General features: G+C 36.5%; 1 protein-coding gene across 2 annotated transcripts in view; it reads left to right on the top strand.

The window, feature by feature from the left end:
• SRBD1 (S1 RNA binding domain 1) overlaps window positions 1-13,430 on the top strand; it is a 238,441-nt gene that overhangs the window by 207,452 nt on the left and 17,559 nt on the right. The window contains exon 19 of one of the 2 annotated variants that reach the window (XM_055539987.1): window positions 6,418-6,597. In XM_055539987.1, coding sequence (XP_055395962.1) covers window positions 6,418-6,597 — 180 coding nt within the window. Of the gene's footprint in view, window positions 1-6,414; window positions 6,598-13,430 lie in introns of both variants that reach the window. The other variant, XM_055539986.1, reaches the window with a different exon arrangement.

The following is a 13,430-nucleotide window of genomic DNA, read 5'->3' as shown; positions in this document are numbered from 1 at the left end:
ATTCCATTCCTGGTCAGTGAAGTTCCACATGCCTTGGGGGTGTGGCAAAAAAAAAAAAAGGGCAGCATAATTGAGTTTCCCTGCTTCTTCCTCAATGAAAACTGGCCAAGGCATTAATTAGCAGATGTGTAAATTAAGAGCTAAGTTCTTGCTTTCTAATCCTGGTAGCACAAAAAGCAAAGAAATTGGGTAAACTTCTTAGCATTTTGTAATCATAAAAGACTAGCTTTTATGCATTTGCTGCTCTGGGGTCGCACAGAGTTGAACGTGACTGAAGCGACTTAGCAGCAGCAGCAGCAGCAGCTTTGGAACTACTTGATTCATTCATTGTGTATTTTTTTCTTCTGACACAAAAGTTACAATCATTTTTTTTCTGGAAAAGACTGAGGGAAAACCAGCCCCTCTGAAAAGCAGAATATATTTTGAAGCCATAGTAATTAAAACAGTTTGGGTTTGATGTAGAAATAGGTAGAACAGAATAGAGTCTGAAATACAGTAAAACACAGAGGGAATTTAATTTATGATAAAGGTGACATTTCATATAGTGGGGAAAATCGATTAATTAACCAGTAAAACACTTGGTTAGTAAATTCAAATAGTATAAAAAAGAATAAAGTGAAAAGTGTACCCCAACTTGTCCCTTCAAAATAGTTTCTTATTATTGCTTCCAAAACTAAATTTATACTTATATAAGCTTATATATATGTGTCTATTATTTTTAAATGCATACAGAACAACTTATGGTATACAACTAGTTAAAACTTGTTTTGTTTCATTCATATATCTTGGATCTCTTTCCACATATTACTTATTGACTTATATCATTCTCTATATATGCCAGCACAGTATTTAATTTATAAATGGACTGTAATTTAATCTAATCAGTGCTCTGTTGATGAACATTTGGGTTATTTTAAAGCCTTAGTTTTTTTCAACTGGTAATGAAGGACTTGAAGATTCATCACTATTATATTTCCTTGATAGGTCATGCATTTATTCAGAATGACTATTGCTATCGTATTGAGTGTTTTTATTTTCAAATCTATTTTGTTTGCTAGCATTGTTGCCATATCTGCCCTTTTCAGAATATGCTTGGTATTTTTTATTTTCAAACTTTCTATGATATTCAGTTTTTTATATGACTCATAGGTTTTCTGGTTTTGCTTAATCCATTCAAAATTATGCTTATTGATATGTTTGAACTTCCATCTTTTATATTTTCTCTTCATGCCTCCTGATTCTTTTTTTTTCATGCAGCTTGTTAACATTTGTCAGTTAACAGGGCTCCTCCCTGTTTTTCTCCTTGTCTTCCTTCACTTCAGTTCAGTTGCTCAGTCGTGTCCGACTCTTTGCAATCCCATGGACTGCAGCATGCCAGGGCTTCCTGTCCATCACCAACTCCTGGAATTTACCCAAACTCATGTCCATTGAGTCGGTGATGCCATCCAGCCGTCTCATCCTCTGTTGTCCCCTTTTCCTCCTGCCCTCAATCTTTCCCAGCATCAGGGACTTTTCAGATGAGTCAGCTCTTCCCATCAGGTGGCCAAAGTTTCGGAGTTCAGCTTCAACATCAGTCCTTCCAATGAACAGCCAGGACTGATCTGCTTTAGATGGACTGGTTGGATCTCCTTGCAGTCCAAGGGACTCTCAAGAGTCTTCTCCAACACCACAGTTCAAAAGCATTGATTCTTCAGTGCTCAGCATTCTTTACAGTCCAACTCTCACATCCATACATGACTACTGGAAAAACCAGTAGTCTTGACTAGACAAACCTTTGTTGACAAAGTAATGTCTCTGCTTTTTAATATGCTATCTAGGTTGGTCATAACTTTCCTTCCAAGGAATGTCTTTTAATTTCATGGCTGCAGTCACCATCTGCAGTGATTTTGGAGCCCCAAAAAATAATGTCTGACTGTTTCCCCATCTGTTTGCCATGAAGTGATGGAAACAGGTACCATGATCTTAGTTTTCTGAATTTAAGCCAACTTTTTCACTCTCCTCTTTCGCTTTCATCAAAAGGCTCTTTAGTTCTTCTTCACTTTCTGCCATAAGGGTGGTGTCATCTGCATATCTGAGGTTATTGATATTTCTCCTGGCAGTCTTTTTTTTTTTTTTGGCTAATAATTTTGTTTTATTTGTGCTTACTATCAACTTGTATTTCACCTTTTAGAAATTTTTCTCTACATACAATTTTTTAGTTTTAGTGCTTTTTTTTTTTTAATTTAAATTTATTTATTTTAACTGGAGGCTAATTACAGTATTTTTTATCAGATCAGTCGCTCAGTCGTGTCCGACTCTTTGCAACCCCATGAATCGCAGCACGCCAGGCCTCCCTGTCCATCACCAACTCCCAGAGTTCACTCAGACTCACGTCCATCGAGTCAGTGATGCCATCCAGCCATTTCATCCTCTGTCATCCCCTTCTCCTCCTGCCCCCAATCCCTCCCAGCATCAGAGTCTTTTCCAATGAGTCAACTCTTTGCATGAGGTGGCCAAAGTACTGGAGTTTCAGCTTTAGCATCATTCCTTCCAAAGAACACCCAAGACTGATCTCCTTTAGGATGGACTGGTTGGATCTCCTTGCAGTCCAAGGGACTCTCAGGAGTCTTCTCCAGCACCACAGTTCAAAAGCATCAATTCTTCGGCGCTCAGCCTTCTTCACAGTCCAACTCTCACATCCATACATGACCACAGGAAAAACCATAGCCTTGACTAGACGAACCTTTGTTGGCAAAGTAATGTCTCTGCTTTATGCTTCTGGTTTTGCCATACATCAACATGAATCCGCCTCGGGTGTACATGTGCTCCCCATCCTGAATCCCCCTCCCACCTCTCTCCCGTACCATCCCTCTGGGTCATCCCAGTGCACCAGGCCCAAGCATCCTGCATCAAACCTGGACTGGCGATTCGTTTCTTATATGATATTATACATGTTTCAATGCCATTCTCCCAAATCATCCCACCCTCTCCCTCTCCCACAGAGTCCCAAAGACTGTTCTATACATCTGTGTCTCTTTTGCTGTCTCACATACAGGGTTATCGTTACTGTCTTTCTAAATTCCATATATATGCGTTAGTATACTGTATTGGTGTTTTTCTTTCTGGCTTACTTCACTCTGTATAATAGGCTCCAGTTTCATCCACCTCATTAGAACTGATTCAAATGTATTCTTTTTAATGGCTGAGTAATACTCCATTGTGTATACGTACCACAGCTTTCTTATCCATTCATCTGCTGATGGACATCTAGGTTGCTTCCATGTCCTGGCTATTATAAACAGTCTTGATTCTAGCTTGTGCTTCCTCCAGCCCAGCATTTCTCATGATGTACTCTAGCATATAAGTTAAATAAGCAGGGTGACAATATACAGCCTTGACATATTCCTTTTCCTATTTGGAACCAGTCTGTTGTTCCATGTCCAGTTCTAACTGTTGCTTCCTGACCTGTATACAGATTTCTCAAGAGACAGGTCAGGTGGCCTGGTATTCCCATCTCTTTCAGAATTTTCCACAGTTTATTGTGATCCACACAGTCATAGGCTTTGGCATAGTCAATAAAGCAGAAATAGATGTTTTTCTGGAACTCTCTTGCTTTGCCTTTCCTAAATCCAGCTTGAACATTTGGAAGTTCACGGTTCTCATATTGCTGAAGCCTGGCTTGGAGAATTTTGAGCATTATTTTGCTAGCGTGTGAGATGAGTGCAATTGTGCGGTAGTTTGAGTATTCTTTAGTATTGCCTTTCTTTGGGATTGGAATGAAAACTGACCTTTTCCAGTCCTGTGGCCACTGCTGAGTTTTCCAAATTTGCTGGCATATTGAGTGCAGCACTTTAAAAGCATCATCTTTCAGGATTTGAAATAGCTCAACTGGAATTCCATCACCTCTGCTAGCTTTGTTCGTAGTGATGCTTCCTAAGGCCCACTTGAGTTTGCATTCCAGGATGTCTAGCTCTAGGTGAGTGATCACACCATCATGATTATCTGGGTCATGATCTTTTTTGTATAGTTCTTCTGTGTATTCTTCCCATCTCTTTTTCATATCTTCTGCTTTTGTTAGTTCCATGCCATTTCTGTCCTTTATTGTGCCCATCTTTGCATGAAAAGTTTCCTTGGTATCTCTAATTTTCTTGAAGAGATCTCTAGTCTTTCCCATTCTATTATCTTCCTCTATTTCTTTTCACTGATCACTGAGGAAAGCTTTCTTATCTCTCCTTGCTATTCTTTGGAAACCCCAGTAAGACAGTAGGTGCTAAGAGAGGTTATCAGAGGGCAGACAGACTGAAACCACAATCACAGAAAACTAGCCAATCTGATCGTATGGACCACAGCCTTGTCTAACTCAATGAAACTAAGCCATGCCATGTAGGGCCACTCAAGATGGACAGGTCATGGTGGAGAGTTCTCACAAAATGTGATCCACTGGAGAAGGGAATGGCCAAACCCCTTCAATATTCTTGCCTTGAGAACCCCATGAATAGTATGAAAAGGCAAAAAGATAGGACACTGAAAGATGAACTCCCCAGGTCAGTAGGTGCCCAATATGCTACTGGAGTTCAGTGGAGAAATAATTCCAGAAAGAATGAAGGGACAGAGCCAAAGCAAAAACAACACCCAGTTGTGGATGTGACTTGTGATAGAAGCAAGGTCCAAAGCTGTAAAGAGCAGTATTGCATAGGAACCTGGAATGTTAGATCCATGAATCAAGGCAAATTGGAAGTGGTCAAACAGGAGATGTCAGGAGTGTACATCAACATTTTAGGAATCAGTGAACTAAAGTGGACCAGAATGGTTGAATTTAACTCAGATAAGCATTATATCAACTACTGTGTGCAGGAATCCCTTAGAAGAAATGGGGTAGCCATCATAGTCAACAAAAGAGTTCAAAATGCAGTACTTGGATGCAGTCTCAAAAAATGACAGAATGATCTCTGTTTGTTTCTAAGGCAAACCATTCAATATCACAGTAATCCAAGTCTATGCCCAAACCAGTAATGCTGAAGAAGCTGAAGTTGAACAGTTCTATGAAGACCTACAAGACCTTTTAGAACTAACACCCAAAAAGATGTCCTTTTCATTACAGGGAACTGGAATGCAAAAATAGGAAGTCAAGAAACACCTGGAGTATCAGGCAAATTTGGCCTTTGAGTACAGAATGAAGCAGGGCAAAGGCTAATAGAGTTTTGCCAAGAGAATGCACTGGTCATAGCGAACACCCTCTTCCAACAACACAAGAGAAGACTCTACACATGAACATCACCATATGGCCAACACTGAAATCAGATTGTCTTCCTTACTCATCTTTATCTCCTCTTAGTGATTCCAGCTTTTGTATCTTTCTTCTATTCTTCTGGTTATTATCTTTAAATTTGATTTGGATTGGTCTCTAGAGTTAATAGGTGTCTCTGTACTCCTCCTAGAGAAAACTAGAACCAAAGGTCTCTTCCCAACCTTCCTCCCTTCAATGCTGTGTCCTGTGGTGAGATAATTTGGAATTTTAGTTTCAGACTGTTCTTTTTATACATTTTTTACAATATTCATGAACAGTTATTTAACCTAGTGATTTTTATGGTTCCTGTGCTCATCACTGTTTCTTATAGCCCACATTATCATTTTTCTTGAACTCAATGTTTTTGCTGGAGTTTATACTCAAGAATTTCTTTTCAGAGAGAGTATATTATATGGGTTGTACCACAGTCCTTACATGTCTGAAAGTGATTTTAACTTGACTCTAGTTTGTCTAGGTATATAATTCTAGATTTAAAATCATTTTGTCTCAGACTTTTAAAATATTGTTCCACTGTGTTCTGGTGTCTGTGTTTGTCAGTGAGAAAACTGATGCCAGTTTGATTCTAGTTCCTTTCAAAGTAATGTTTTATTTTTATCTCTTAATTTTTAAAATTCTAAAGTTTCCCTGTCATAAGTCAAATTTGAGTCTTTTTCTAGTCATTCTTTTCCCATTCATTCTGTTTTATACTCAGTAGATTCCTTTGGGGAGCTTGTGTTTTTTTTCAGCTCTGAGAAATCACCTTTTCCTTCTCCTCCTCATTTAATTTATTTTCATCTGTTTTTCTCTGTTCTCTCCTAGAATGCCAATTACACAGGCAGAATCAATTAAGAATGTTTGGGGCTTTAAGTAACAGAAAGCCCTATTAATAGGTTTAAACAAATAAGTGGTAATTTCTGTGAAGTACATGGTCAAAATCTGGTGGCTGTTTGTGTATATTTTTTTGGCAGAGAAATAAGCTCATTTTTAATGAAAGGCTCTAACCCTCTGCCCACCCTCTAACCCTCCCACATCCTCCCATAGTGTTTATTTTTTTTATGACAGAAAGATAGTATTATTTTATTTTATTTTTTAATTAAAAGATAATTGCTTTACAGAAGTTTGTTCTTTTCTGTTTTGAATGGTTACAGTAGTCAGCAAACTGAATCTGCAGGCGAAACTCAGGGAGTTGCTGTAACAGCTTCAGCAGGTGTTGAGGTCACAAATGAGAAGCAAGGCAAGAAAAGGAGCAAAACTGCAGTGAACGTTGTACTAAAGCCAAATCCTTTGGACCAAACTTGTATTCACCCGGAATCGTATGACACAGCAATGAGGTAAGTCTGGGGTCCCTGTGGGAATTCTCTGTGCTCACAATGAGTTCTCTACAGCAAATGGCCTTTGTTATGACATAATGGAGACTTTAAAAATATGACCATGTTTAACATGACAACATTTTTGAGAAGTTCCGCATTGCTGAGTTGTGTGGCACATTATTTTATTTCAGTGAGGAATGAAACCATTATTCCTGGAGCAGTGTCAAGCTAATAAACCCTAGTCCTAATGGTGAAGTGTGTGTAATGGAAATTGCATGGCACTCTCCTCTGTTTGTTTTGGAAATTAACAAGACACAAATGACTAGCACCTGGCTTAAAGCTTGTGCTTATCTAAAGATAAAGGCCTTTAGTAAACAGCCAGCTCTCAGATTTCATAAGAAACATTGCCCTGCTTAGTTGTTATAGAGTCTAAGAAATGATATACTTTTAATGAGAATACATTAATTAACACAGGGAAAGGTTTGAATACAAGGGAAAGTTTAAAATTAGACAGTAAAAGAAAAAAAATTAATAACCACATTTGATTAGTTCACGGTTTTTAATTCGTTCAAAAATAGTGACTTGCTACACAACTACATACTTAGGCTTCTAGTGAACTAAATAGTGAGTTGAAAAATAGTGGACATTTTAATTTTCACTGCATCTAAGATTTTTAACTTGTTTTAAAATAATTTGTTTGATTATTTTAAGAAATGTAATTTGATTTCTTTTAAAATGTTTAAGATTGTAAACATTTTAGAAATTTCTATAAACATTATAGAAAACTTAGAAAATAGAAAAAAAAAAGAATATTCTATCAACATCAGCAGTGATGTCTTTTTTCCTCCCAATGTTTTATTATAAAAAAATTTAAACATAGAGAAATGTTGAAAAAAATTTTTACAATGAATCCCAATATACCCTCACCTAAATTTTAGCATTAATATTTTGTTATGCCTGTGTTTTCACTTATCCATCTTTTTGTCCATTAGTCCATTTCTTTTTTATATATATTTTAAAGAAAATTGCAGATATCAGCACACTTTCAGCTAATACTTTGGCATGTATATCATTAACTAGAATTCAGTAGTTCTTGATCTTTTTGTCTTTTGAGGTAAAATTCACATACATTTAAATTTTAGGTGTATAAGAGCTGAATTTTGGCAAATAAATACCTACATCTGGTAACCCAAACCTCTATTAAGATGAAAAATGTTACCATCATCCTAAAATGTTTCTTTGTACCCCTTCCCAGATAATCCCTGGGATTAATATAATCCCATATTCTAGCATAATCCCTGTTAACATAATCCCTGTTCCTAGCCTCTCAGAGCTGACCACATGTTCACATTTTTCAACCAAAGATTAGTTTCCCTCTTCTTGAACTTCATATGAATGACATCATACAGTTCTACTTTTTGTGTAAGGCTTCTTTCAACATTTAGAGATGTTTAAAATTCATGTTGTAACATGAACAAATAGCTGGTTCCTTTTTATTGCTAAATAATGTGCCATTGTATGATTATCCCATAGTTTATTCTCCTTACTGAAGGAACTTTGCCTATTTCCAAGCTTTTGGCTATTTTGAGTAAAGCCACTTTGAACATTCTTGTATAATTTTTGTTGTTGACATGTATTGTTTTCACTTACCTTGGAAAAATACTTAGGAGAGGATTTGCTGGGTCATAAATCAGGTAAGTGTTTAGTTTTTTTTTAGAAATTTCTAGACTGTACTCCAGTGTAATTAAGTGTACCATTTTACACTTCCATCAACAATGCTAACAGTTCTCTTTGCCATCATCTGGTATTAGTCTTTTTAATGTTAGCCATTCTTGTGTATTTGTGTCTGTGGTAGTATCTCTGTGGTTTTAATTTGCATTTCCCTGGTGACATTGAGCACTTTCTTGTGTGCTTCTTAGCCACTTGTATATCTTCTTCTGTGAACCCTCTGTTCATATCATTTAGCCCTTTTCTAATTGAGTTGTTTGTTTTTTTTATTATTGAGTCACGAGAATTTTAAAAACATACTCTGTATATTAGTCCTTTGTCAAATATATGTTCCACAAATATTTTACCCTAGTTTGTGGCTTACCTCTTTATTTTCTTGTTAATGTCTTTTGATGTGCAGAAGTTTTGAAATTTTGGTGATGTCTAATTTATCCATTTTTTCTTCCATATAAAGTTACTACTTTGTATGTGCTAAGAATCTTTTGCCTATTTCAAGTCATGAATCTATTCTTCAGTGTTTTCTTCTTAAAACTTGATGATTTTAGCTTTTACATTCATTGATATATCTGAAGTTAGTATGATTTGAAGTAGGGGTCAAGGTTCACTTTCTTTCTTCATTGTGGACATTTAGTTATTCCAGCACTGTTTTAAAAAACAGTAACAAAAACACAATTTCTCTTTACCCATTGTTTTGTGCCTTTGTTGAAAATAGAAGACTGTGTAAGTGTGAATCTATTTCTAGCTCTCTCTTCTGTTTCATTGATCTTTTTGTCTGTACCATACTATCTTGATTACTATAATTTTATGCTAAATTTTGAAGTCAGATAGTGTAAGACCTCTGACTTTGTTTTTCCAACAGTACTCTGAATATTCTAGAGGATTTGATTTTCCTATAAATTGTAGAATGAACTTGTCAATTTACATTAAAAAAAAACCCGAAACCTGGTAGGATTCTGATTGGGCTTATATTGAGTCCATAGGTGAATTTAGGAACAACTGATGTCTTCGTAACATTTATTGAGTCTTTTGATCGTGGACTTACTTTATCTTTCCATTTATTTAAAACTTCTGTCATTTCTCTCAACAGTGTTTTTTAGTTTCTAGTGTAGCAGTCTTGCATATGTTTTATTAAATATATTTCATGCTTTTCAACCCTATTGCAAGTAGAATTTTTAAAAATTTGTTGCTGATTGTTTTCTGCTAATATGTGAAGACAAAATTGATTTTTAATAGTAACTTTGTATCCTGTGACCTTGGTAAGTTCATTTACTAGATCTTAGTAGATATTTGTGGATTCTTTAAATCTTCCTATATAAACAATTACATTATCAGCAAATAAATAGACTACTGTTTTTTTTTAATCTTCATGCTTTTTGTTTCTCTTCCTTGCCTATTGCAACAGCCAGGATTTTCAGTACTGTATTGAAAAGGAGTGGTCAGAATGGGCATCCTTGTCCCATTCTTAATCCTAGCACATGGTTCTCATTTTTTTAATATTAAAAAAATTGTGATCTCACAGTAATTGTATTTTTAGTGTTTGTTTGAGAAGATGCATATATGCACATGGATTTATAGACTTCTTGCAAGAGTTGCCATCTCCAAATTAGCATTTTGCTGTATGCAAGCCCTTATCTTTTTTTAATATACACTTTTGTTTGTTTCCATGATGTAGTTTGAATGTGGTTTATATGTTCTTCAAGTTCCTTTCTAATATAAGCACACATTTTTGGTTTCTGCATATTGCTTTTTAGAGGCTAAATAATATTCCATTTAGTGACTGGACTGTAGTTTAGAAATAGTAGTACTCGTGTGTGCATCCTCAGTCATGTCCGACTCTTTGCAACGCCATGGACTGTAACTCACCAGGCTCCTCTGTCCATGGGATTATCCTGGCAAAAATACTAGAATGGGTTACCATTTCCTCTCCAGAGTATCTTCCCAACCCAGGGAATAAACCTGAGTCTCCTGCAGCTCCTGCATTGGCAGGCAGATTCTTACCACTAAGCCACCTGGGAAGCCAATAGTCATACTAGTAGTAGTTCCTTATGATGGATTCCTAGAAGTGGAATTACTCTGCCAAAGGGTTTGAAAGTTTATGTGGCTCTTAATATACATTGCCAAGTAACATACTGATTTATAATGCCACCAGCAATGTTCAAGCCTGAGAAATCTTTAATTTCTCCTGTTAGACAGGACTTCTCTGCCAGCTTTTACATAGGCTGGTTTCTGCACGTGGAGCATAAAAGCCCTTACCAGTGACTTCATCCTTCTCTCTGCTTTCTTTGGGAGTAGCCTTGTCTCTCAGAAGCAGAGTACTTGAGGACTCTTTCATGGAAAATTTCTCTACATAAAATTCCACTCTTGACCTTTAAAATCTGGAGGAAAAAATGGTAATTTATCTAAATTTGCTTACCATCCCCGTTATCCACTTTGGAACTGTGACAGTGGTTTCTAACTTTCGATTATACTTAGTACAGACATCACTCAACATAGGTAGTTCATACTTTTCATACGGTGTTACAAAAGGGTCTTCCCAGGGAGGAGAAGCTCATTACGGATGTGATTAGGTCATCAGTGGTTTGATTTCAGTCCTGTAAAAGTAAATTCCATTGCAGTAAATTTCATTTTTAGTTATATTAGGAAAATGGTAGAAACATAAAGAGCTTTAATGCTACCCTACCATGATGTCACTCCCAGAAATATACCAAAATGTGAAGCCATTAAGTCTTTTGACTTTTGTATTTATGATATTCTCTCTCACATTCATATTTTAGAAAACTGAGATCATGGTATTTTGTAACCTAAGTTAGTCATTTAGTGGTTCAGCCATTAAAAAGAATACATTTGAATCAGTTCTAATGAGGTGGATGAAACTGGAGCCTATTATACAGAGTGAAGTAAGCCAGAAAGAAAAACACCAATACAGTATACTAACACATATATATGGAATTTAGAAAGATGGTAACAGTAACCCTGCGTACGAGACAGCAAGAGACACTGATGTATAGAACAGTCTTATGGACTCTGTGGGAGAGGGAGAGGGTGGGGAGATTTGGGAGAATGGCATTGAAACATGTAAAATATCATGTATGAAACGAGTTGCCAGTCCAGGTTCGATGCACGATACTGGATGCTTGGGGCTAGTGCACTGGGATGACCCAGAGGGATGGTATGGGGAGGGAGGAGGGAGGAGGGTTCAGGATGGGGAACACATGTATACCTGTGGCGGATTCATTTTGATATTTGGCAAAACTAATACAATTTTGTAAAGTTTAAAAATAAAATAAAATTAAAAAAAAAAAGTCTAGTTTTTTTTGTTTTTTTTTTTTTTACTATTTTTATTATTTATAGTACTTAAAAGTTGTATTTATGTGTAGGGATTCTCTATTAAATATTAAAGTGTTTCATATGGGCTGAGATTTTTTTCTAGTTTAATTTTGTATCTGTTTATAATGCAGATATGTTTTGAAATATGAATGTTTAATTTTTTATGAAGTAACTATTATTCTTTTTCTTAAAATACCTGATTTCTAAGATGAATTCAGTGTTCCCATATTTTCTTCATGTTCTTTATAGTTTCATTTTTTTACTCTTATGAATTTTATTGTTGATGATTGCATTCATCACTTTGAATGTACAGAGTGCTGTAGTACAGCCTAAAGAATATAAAAATGAATAGAAGTGGTTTATGGTCCCAGGAGCCTACCAAAACAGGGAGGATGAAACTTAGTCACAGATACCCATTGACAGAAGTCAATAATTGCTAACAGCCCTTTGGGGTTTTTTTATATATAAATTTATTCATTTTAATTGGAGGCTGATTACTTTACAATATTGTAGTGGTTTTGCCATACATTGCCGTGAATATGCCATGGGTGTACATGTGTTCCCCATCCTGAACCCTCCTCCCACCTCCCTCCCTATACCATCCCTCAGGGTCATCCCAGTGCACCAGCCCTGAGAACCCTGTCCCATGCATTGAACTTGGACTGGCAATTCATTTCACATATGATAATATACATGTTTCAGTGCCATTTTCCCAAATCATCCCACTCTCTCCCTCTCCCACAGAGTCCAAAAGACTGTTCTATGCATATCCGTCTCTTTTGCTGTCTCACATACAGGGTTATCGTTACCATCTTTCTAAATTCCATATATATGCATTAGTATACTGTATTGATGTTTTTCTTTCTGGCTTACTTCACTCTGTATAATAGGCTCCAGTTTCATCCACCTCATTAGAACTGTTTAAAATGTATTCTTTTAAATGGCTGAGTAATATTCCATTGTGTATATGTACCACAGCTTTCTTATCCATTCGTCTGCTGATGGACATCTAGGTGGCTTCCATGTCCTGGCTATTGTAAACAGTGCTACGATGAACATTGGGGTACACGTGTCTCTTTCAATTCTGGTTTCCTTGTTGTGTATGCCCAGCAGTGGGATTGCTGGGTCATAAGGCAGTTCTATTTCCAGTGTTTGAAGGAATCTCCACACTGTTCTCCATAGTGGCTGTACTAGTTTGCATTCCCACTAACAGTGTAAGAGGGTTCCCTTTTTGCTAAGTTTGAAACACAAACCTGTTCACAGGAGAAAGATTTCATTTCCAGTTCGGAATTTCGTATAAGGTTTCATGCAGGAGATGGCATTTGGGCTAGGTGTTTCAGCCAGTAGAAAGAGGAAAAGAGATGTTTAAAAGAGATGGAGATAGGAAAACATAGCTCAGGTCAGATTTGAGGAATAGTTAATAAAAACAAACCTTCATGGAGTATATCCTCATTACCAGGCACTTTAGAAGCATCAACTTGTTTAAACCCCACAGCAATTGTATAAGGTTAGTACTATTAATATTACCACTTCTTTAAGTATACAAAGTCCCAGATGGGTGAAGTAAATTGCCTAAGATAATTCAACTGGTGAAACCAAGATTTGAACCAGATCTATGACACTCCAAAACCTGAGCTCACAATTAAAAAGCTAGTTTGGAGCCAGATTTAAATGTAATCATAATGGCCTTTCAGATTAAGGGAATCATACCCTTAAAGACTGTCTGTGTTCAGCACAAAAATGTAACAAGACTTGTGTTTTGTGTGCTTCTTAAGGGAAAAAAAAAAGAGTATCTGGAA

Source organism: Bubalus kerabau, chromosome 11 (genome assembly GCF_029407905.1).
Source record: "Bubalus kerabau isolate K-KA32 ecotype Philippines breed swamp buffalo chromosome 11, PCC_UOA_SB_1v2, whole genome shotgun sequence".
Classification (NCBI taxonomy): domain Eukaryota; kingdom Metazoa; phylum Chordata; class Mammalia; order Artiodactyla; family Bovidae; genus Bubalus; species Bubalus kerabau.
Note: the sequence above shows the minus strand (reverse complement) of the source record. Positions and strands in the feature narration are given on the sequence as shown.